This window comes from Sinocyclocheilus anshuiensis, unplaced genomic scaffold (assembly GCF_001515605.1).
Source record: "Sinocyclocheilus anshuiensis isolate Anshui unplaced genomic scaffold, SAMN03320099.WGS_v1.1 scaffold912, whole genome shotgun sequence".
In the NCBI taxonomy this organism is placed as follows: domain Eukaryota; kingdom Metazoa; phylum Chordata; class Actinopteri; order Cypriniformes; family Cyprinidae; genus Sinocyclocheilus; species Sinocyclocheilus anshuiensis.
The window spans coordinates 449,615-458,087 of record NW_015549618.1 but is presented as its reverse complement, the minus strand read 5'-3'; the positions used below and the strand labels follow the sequence as shown (position 1 = coordinate 458,087).

General features: G+C 36.1%; 2 protein-coding genes across 4 annotated transcripts in view; one reads left to right on the top strand and one right to left on the bottom strand.

Moving 5' to 3' along the window:
• Positions 1 to 3,356: 3,356 nt before the first annotated feature.
• Positions 3,357 to 4,039, top strand: mrps28 (mitochondrial ribosomal protein S28). Its single transcript, XM_016448245.1, has one exon. It carries the CDS (start codon positions 3,407 to 3,409, stop codon positions 3,926 to 3,928), a length of 522 nt encoding a protein of 173 aa, XP_016303731.1. The 5' UTR covers positions 3,357 to 3,406; the 3' UTR covers positions 3,929 to 4,039.
• An 884-nt stretch (positions 4,040 to 4,923) lies between these two features.
• The window catches only part of LOC107659327 (calpain-1 catalytic subunit-like), a 17,075-nt gene continuing 13,525 nt past the window's right edge, over positions 4,924 to 8,473 (bottom strand). For all 3 annotated transcript variants that reach the window (XM_016448229.1, XM_016448231.1, XM_016448230.1), the window contains 6 exons: positions 7,168 to 7,232; positions 6,986 to 7,054; positions 6,812 to 6,890; positions 5,744 to 5,857; positions 5,600 to 5,658; positions 4,924 to 5,457 (listed from right to left, as the gene is read on the bottom strand). In XM_016448229.1, coding sequence (XP_016303715.1) covers positions 5,431 to 5,457; positions 5,600 to 5,658; positions 5,744 to 5,857; positions 6,812 to 6,890; positions 6,986 to 7,054; positions 7,168 to 7,232 — 413 coding nt within the window. In that variant the 3' untranslated portion in view covers positions 4,924 to 5,430. The remainder of the gene's footprint in view (positions 5,458 to 5,599; positions 5,659 to 5,743; positions 5,858 to 6,811; positions 6,891 to 6,985; positions 7,055 to 7,167; positions 7,233 to 8,473) is intronic.

Below are 8,473 nucleotides of genomic sequence, written 5' to 3'. Positions count from 1 at the left end.
TTTTTTTTTTATGTAGATCATTTTCATTACTAAAACATCTAACTGCCAGATTTCCAGTGTCCTACCTATAATTAATTTGTCTGAACAAATAAAAATCTTTAAACTAATTTTTCTCAGTTTCACACTCTAGCGACTGAGTTAAGGTCTTTTGTAGATTCATACAGGTTAAAGTGACCAGAATTTCCTCTGCATTCACCTCCAGTGAAATGGGACTCTGGTCTTAAGTTCACCCTTGCTTTTCTTGGCATGCTCTGTTCTCTTGTGGAAAGAAGGCTGAACGGCTCTTTTGTACAATTGTTTATTCCCATTGTTCCTTTCAGGCCATTTTAAAACTTGAAAGCGTGTTTAGTCTCAAAGGAAGTACCTTCTCTTGAATTCTGTGAATGTGTGTTATTTTAGGAGCACTGAACTGAAAGGCATGTCTTTGCAAAGCAAACCGCTATAGCTCTCCTCTGCAGGTTATTTCAAGTAATAAAGCCATGTTTTCATGGCTTAATAAAGACATGCAGCACCTCTTTTCCATCTTGGAAGGTCATCTTATTCAAACAGCCAGAAAACAGACCAGACCTGTTTAACTACAGCATTATGTGAATTCACTGGTGTTAACAAATGATGACTGGAGCATAATGCACACACTGTCTGTGTACAGTACATGTTACGTGTACATAGTACATTAAAGGAATGAAAATTCATTATTTACTCCCCATCATGTTGTTCTGAGTTAAATCTGTATGACTTTTTGTTTGTAATCAATTGTGAAGAAAGTGATAGACAAAAAGTGATAGACAGCTACTGAGCTGCAAATTTGCCATTCATGAATCTGAGGATTACGACTTTAGACAGCAACTTGTTTAACCTGATGTTCATTCATTCATGACAGTTACTGTACCACAAAAGGCCTTGTAATTTACATCTTTGTGATTTCAAATAACTTTTTGGATTATAGTCTTATCTAAACAAACCCTAATAAACAAACCCAGGCTCATATGAAAAACGTGCCTGTGGCGACATTTCTGAAATGATATTGCATTGCTTCTTGCTTGTTTCGCAACACTTTTAAAGTGAAATGTCCAATGAGTGGTGCTAAAAGCACATTCAGTTTTATCCGAAAATATGAATGTGAACCTGGCAATGTTTTATTACGCTTTTGTACATATTAAATCATTTCGGAAATGAAATGTCCAGTGAATGCTGCTAAAAGGTAAATGTTTTATCATGTTGAAAAAAATGTACCACCTACACTATACTATACCCTACCATAACCTAACTGATAGTGTTAATAAAAGCAATGAGATAAAAGCACATTTGCTGAAGCAACCATGCCATTTTAGATTGCTTCTACAAGTCTTAGAGCTTTTTTTGTGACTTATGTTTCACAGGATCACTCATATCCGAATGCTCTACATCTCAACTGCTGCTTTTCATTTGCTGAAGATAATATTCCCTTTAACAGAAGTACAATTGGCATTTGAAATGTAGCCTTGATAAACCAGACTGAGAAATGCAAAGAGCAGTGTGTTTTTCGTGTCTGTGGGGTTTGTACTAAAGTGAGGGGTCAGCTGTCAGTGTTTGAACAGGGTTTTTTTTTTTTTTTTAATTTAAAAAAAAAAAAAAAAAAACATTGCGATGGGAAACCATTCATCGTTTTATTCTTCCACATGTAGTTTGTAGACGGTCCCTAGCAGGCCTAAGCGCTAGCTCGCTGCTGCTAAGAGACTTTATGCGTTGCGATTAAAACAAATAAACTGCGATGTGTGTTTTCTACGTTCTAATGCTTTTCAGCTAAGCCATTTCTATACAATTATACTCATCCACTAAGAATTTATTGAATTTATTCGCGGCTGAATATCTGTCTGATATCCAACGGTTGAATCATTAGGTTCAGTTGACTCAGTGAGCAAAACGAGACGCACCTATTGTTGTCAAAATAGCGTGTATTGATGTTAGATAATGCGTTACAATGTTACATTCAATAATAAAGCATTTCGTTTACAGTTCCTACAAAAACTATGAAATTACCTGAACGGTTTGCTTCGACTTCAACACGTTGAACGCTTCAAAACGCTAATCTTTCTTCAGCCGAAACACAACAGACGCAGGAGAGCAGCATATGACGTCACATCTCCACTCCAAAATAAAAGTCCCATTCATACTAAAACTACAAAAGTGCGTTGAAACTCACATGCAAATAATAAAACAAAATATAAAACAAAACTGGATAAAAAAATACTTGAATAATTCAGGATAAAATGGTATTATTCCTGGGCCTGTGCAGACTCCTTAGCTTCGTACCTAAAAAAAAAAAAAAAACAGTAAAGAAAGAAAAAACTGAGAAAAGGCATTCATTTTAGAATACTATTAAAACAGTCACAAGAGCATTAAAAGGCATGCATGGTTATAATTAAGCCGAGCCAGTACTTCTGCCAAAGTGACAAAACTGTCAAATAAAGAGGTAGTTACTACCAAAGGTAATATGAACAAGTTAAAGGTAACACTATTCAGTTCAGTGCTAGGAGCTATTTTTGTTGTGAAATAGCCTACACGAAAATGCAACACAGTTTGATTCCAAAAGAGTGTATAACCGTAAAATGTTTATCGTCAAATTAACAGTAACTTAGTTATCCAGTAGTTGCTGTATTTCATACCACAGTAAAATTGCTGTAATACTAAGTACAGTAGTTTTAAGTGTACTGTAAAATTAAGTACAGAATTATACTGTAAATTATTTTATTTAAATGTTATTTTGTTATATATTCAATAACACACACCAACAGCTTTATTCATGATTCATCTTTTATATATCACAGCTTAACTTCAATCACACAGAATTACCAGCATAATAACCATATTTCATCAATGGACATACATATCCCTTACGAAAATTAACCATGGTTCTACTACAAATAAAACCAAAATACCATGTTTAATATAGTATAGTTATACCATGGTAATCACAAATTAACCATGGTTCTACTACAAATAAAACCAAAATACCATGTTTAATATAGTATAGTTATACCATGGTAATCACAAATTAACCATGGTTCTACTACAAATAAAACCAAAATACCATGTTTAATATAGTATAGTTATACCATGGTAATCACAAATTAACCATGGTTCTACTACAAATAAAACCAAAATACCATGTTTAATATAGTATAGTTATACCATGGTAATCACAAATTAACCATGGTTTTGCTACACTAACCATAGTTTAACCATGGTATTTGTAGTAAATATGTGGTTATACAAATGGTAATCAATACGCCAAAAACCACGGTTACTACACATACTACTGTACTGTATAATAAACCCACGTTTCCAGTGAAAATCCCACATTCTCCTGCAGCCTTTTATTTTTAAATGTTCCCAGCATGCTCTGCTGTGCGTATGACGTTTCAACATGGCGACGCTCTGCAAGGTGATGTACAACGTGAGCTCCAGATCATCTTTACTACCAAAACACTGTGTTTTTACCACGCTCAGATCATTATGCAGCTCCGATGCGAGCGGAGGAGATGGTAAATCAGCCGAGAGGGTGAAGAGCGGGTTCGCAGCCGCATATGAGCAGCATTCGGACCTGCGGCAGAGCGGCGACCAGAGCTCCGGGGACGAGACCTCCTTCGCGTCGCTCCTGCGCCGCTCCGCGCTCACGCAGATGGGTCCGGCCGAAGACAAGATCGTCGTCGGGAAAATCTTTCATATCGTCAATGACGATCTGTATGTCGATTTCGGCGGGAAGTTCCACTGCGTGTGCAAGAGGCCCTCGGCGGACGGACAGAAGTACCAGCGGGGCAGCAGGCTGAGGCTGAGGCTGGAGGATGTGGAGATGACCTCGCGGTTCCTGGGAGCCTCCGTCGATACGACGCTGCTGGAGGCGGACGCCACTCTGCTGGGACTCATAGAGAGCAAGACGAAGGAGTAGTTGCCATTGAGAACTCAGACTGAACTATGTGTGAACGAATGGACTCTGTATTGTGTATGAGATATAAAATTTAATATTGCACTTCCACGGATTTTGATTCTTGTATTTTTTTTAATCTATCTAATTCGCCATTTATGTATAATTCTCTCTCTTGCTCTCTCCATAAATATATATAATAATATATATATATATAATTTTTTTAAATGGAATGTATAATAGGGAACATTTCATATACATGGGAAATAAGTGTATTTATGCACACACACGCTATGGAAGCTCGTTCCCGCCACGGGGTTAAAGAAAATACTAAATAAATAAAAACTTGTATGAAAAAAGTAAAAAAAAAAAATATATATTAGAAATTCAGAATTCTGACTTTTTTCCCTGAATTCTGAGATCTATCTATGTATCCATTTATGTATAATTCTCTCTCTTGCGCTCTCTCTCTCTCTATATATATATAATATATATACACACATATACATATATATATATATATATATATACACACACAACTGTTTCCAACACTGATAATAAATCAGCATATTAGAATGATTTCTGAAGGATCACGTGACACTGAAGACTGGAGTAATGATGCTGAAAATTTAGCTTCAATCACAGAAATAAATTATATTTTAAAGTCTAATAAAACAGAAACCAGTATTAGATATTTTAAATAATATCTCACAATATAAATTTTTTTTCTGTATATTTGATCAAATAGATACAACATTGATGAGCACAAGAGACACCATTAAAAAACATTACAAATCTTACTGATCCCAAACTTTTGTGTGTGTGTATATATATATATATATATATAAAATTTCCCTTGGAATTGTGAGAAAAAAGGTCTGAATTGGGAGATTTAAACTCAGAATTGCAGGGGGGAATGTAATTCATCAGCCATTGAAAAGCCATAACATACCAAGAAGTTATATTTATCCTTTATTTTCACTTCCCTAAATTAAGCAGCCGCATAAAATAAAAAGATCTAGTGTAGCACAATTCCCTGATTATCCTATAAGAACTTATGTTATTTTTTATATAAATAATTGCACAGCACATCAAAGTGATCATAAATGCTATCAAAATCATACACTGACAAGATCAAATAAAAATGACATATCTTTAAATATCAAGGCCTTAACGGTGCAAACTTCAAATGCTAAGTTAAGCTACATATGCGAGGTACAGTAAAATAACCTACAGCATGAGGTTAGTGGCATGCACTTAATCATAAAGCCATGTTAAGTTGCTCTCTGAAATGCTGCAATATATTTTTCTGTTAACATTTAGTGGTTCATAATTGATAAACGCATCTTGCATAATGAGGATATCCATTTTTTAATCAAAAAGCATATAGTGCCATAGGATCATGTGATGGTTAGTTTGGATGTGTTTTAAGGCAGTATGTACTGTATTGCTCAGGCATCTTTGGGTGTAATGGCTTAAAGCTAAAAGATGGCCCTTCTAGTCCAGAATGATATGATCTTCACACATCAACCACACATGGTCAGGTACAGCCACTGTAAGAGAGAGCAAAAGAGCTAATTATTTCATTTCCTTTTCTTGAGAAAATATACCATATTAAGTTTTAACGCATTACTAATTTAACATTCCACCATTCTGATAAAAGTACAGGTGAACAGAAGGTAAGAAAGGACCCACCTCACTAACATTGAGCTCTGCGACGCCTGAGCCCTCTTTGTCCAGCTCTCTAAAAGTCCCTGTTAAATAATGACACAATGAGTCGTTTTAGTGAAACAATAGCAAATTTAGCAAAAACAAGAATTAGATGTGCAAATGACGTACTGAACATGGCCTCCAGTTTGACCAGGCAACAGACAAAATTGTCGAAGTCAATCGTATCTCCATCAGAATATCGTGCCACAATTATTTGATGTAGCTTGTTATTGAGTTTAAAACCTGCAGACAAAGAATAGGCATCATTTTAAGGCTTTGATTTTGAATTAAACTACCAATCTCAGATCAGTTTTATACATTTGTAGACATTTTTAATGCTACGCATTTATAATTTAAAGGAAAAGTAGTAGTTTATAGTCTCTTATTAGCCTGTAGAGCCAAGCTCTCCATTGAACAAGCCCTGAAAATTAATAAAAGAACACATATTATACAGACCCTCCATATTTAATGGCATTAGGTGATTCATAATTGCATTTAATAGCTTATACTTTAAATAAAACAACTGCAGTGTGTTTGAAAAAGCTGTTTTATTCATGTTTTGGCCGAGTTTTTGTTGCATTTAAACAGTTTAGACCAGCAGGTGTCACCAGCGTGTGGTATTTCGAGCGCTTCAAAATAGTGAATCATTTTGCAAAGCAGTTGGTTCAATTGATTCAAAGCTTCGTTTAGTTCTCCCATCGCTAGATTAAACGCAAACTTCATTTGAAATCCTAAAATCGGTCACTGATCATTGCCTATTGTCAGTGACGGTGTGAAAACATTAGTATTATGATTAATATGAGCCGGTTCACTTCAGTGATTCAAAAACACACAGCACCACCAATGTCCGATTCACAAACGAATCACTCTCAGTGAATCAAAAACATAAAGCGTGACCAGTGTAGCCTGATTCACAAACAAACGATCCTTATGAACCGTTTTTTTAAAAACAGATAATCAGTGAAGTCTGATTCCTAAAGGTATTACTCTTATGAACTGGTTCTTCTTAGTTAATCAAAACATACAGCCTTGATTTCCAAAAACCACACACAAGTAAACCAAAACATACCAAATGAATCAAAATGATTTAGAATCAGATTTGAATCAAATCTGGATTGATACTCCTCCTTAATCTCTATTAAACAACAAGATATAATGGTCAACGATTTTCACAAGATGAACATTAAAAACTATTACCAGCTGACTCCACGGCGAGGCGCATTTCATATGAGCTCATTGTGCCAGATTTATCCAGATCAAACTGTCTAAAAATGCCCTGCAAATGAAAAAAATGAGTTTGAGTTGCTACCGTACTATTCACATGATGTAGGGAAGGTTACGTGATGAGTGATGCACCAGTCAGTTTCTCACCAGCCACTTCCTGATTTTATTCCATAGAATCTGGAACTCCACAATTCCCAGCCGTGCACTGCAATCTTTCTGAGTTTGATCAGTCAAGGCCAACAAAATCAACCAAAGGCTCAATAATCAGATGAAATATACACACTATTAGATAAGCAAAAGTTGCTTAGCATTTTACAATCGAAGGATACATCCATCAGGCTGACCATGCACCTACACGACTCCAAACTGAACCCATCTGTCTTCAAGTCCCTGTCTGAAGAACACAGAAGAGCGGAGGCATTTCTCAAGTACACAGACACAGACCAGACATGAACACTTAAAAGTGTCAGCCGAGCTTACGTTTGCCAACCACTCGGTTCAGAATGGTCCTGAGCTCATGAACTGAAATCTCCATGTCCTACAAGAGAGTTTAGATCCAGTTTAATCTAATGGAATACACAATGTTATTAATGAAAAACACAGATAGAACAGTAACACACCTCTCCAGACAGCTGCGCAAACAGTTTTTTAAAAGAGTCTTCCATGTCCTCCTCTGAAACCTCCTCCTGTGGAAGAAGAAAATGTGAGCAGTGTGTGTTTTGTTGGTGGTTTTCAGGTCAGAGCTAGCTATGTGGTAGCTAAGATTATTTGAGTGTTTTATTTAAATAACAGAAAAGTCCTTACTTCATCTTCCAGGTTAAATGAAATCTCATCATCCATTTCTCTAAAAAAAAAAAAAAGACAGAAAAAAAAAAAAAATACTTTTTATATTAAAGTGATGCTGCACAATTAAAAAAAAAAACATATAAGCTAGTCAAAAAAAAAATATATATATACAGTGGTGTGAAAAAGTGTTGGCCCCCTTCCTGATTTCTTATTTTTTTGCATGTTTGTCACACTTTAATGTTTCAGATCATCAAACAAATTTAAATATTAGTAAAAGATAACACAAGTGAACACAACATGCAGTTTTTAAATGAAGGTTTTTATTATTAAGGGAAAACAAAATCCAAAACTACATGGCCCTGTGTGAAAAAGTGTTTGCCCCCTAAACCTAATAACTGTTTGGGCCACCCTTAGCAGCAACAACTGCAATCAAGCGTTTGCGATAACTTGCAATGAGTCTGTTACAGCGCTGTGGAGGAATTTTGGTCCACTCATCTATGCAGAATTGTTGTAATTCAGCCACATTGGAGGGTTTTCGAGCATGAACCGCCTTTTTAAGGTCATGCCACAGCATCTCAATAGGATTCAGGTCAGGACTTTGACTAGGCCACTCCAAAGTCTTCATTTTGTTTTTCTTCAGCCATTCAGAGGTGGACTTGCTGGTGTGTTTTGGATCATTGTCCTGCTGCAGAACCCAAGTTCGCTTCAGCTTGAGGTCACGAACAGATGGCCGGACATTCTCCTTCAGGATTTTTTGGTAAACAGCAGAATTCATGGTTCCATTTATCACAGCAAGTCTTCCAGGTCCTGAAGCAGCAAAACAGCCCCAGACCATCACACTACCACCAC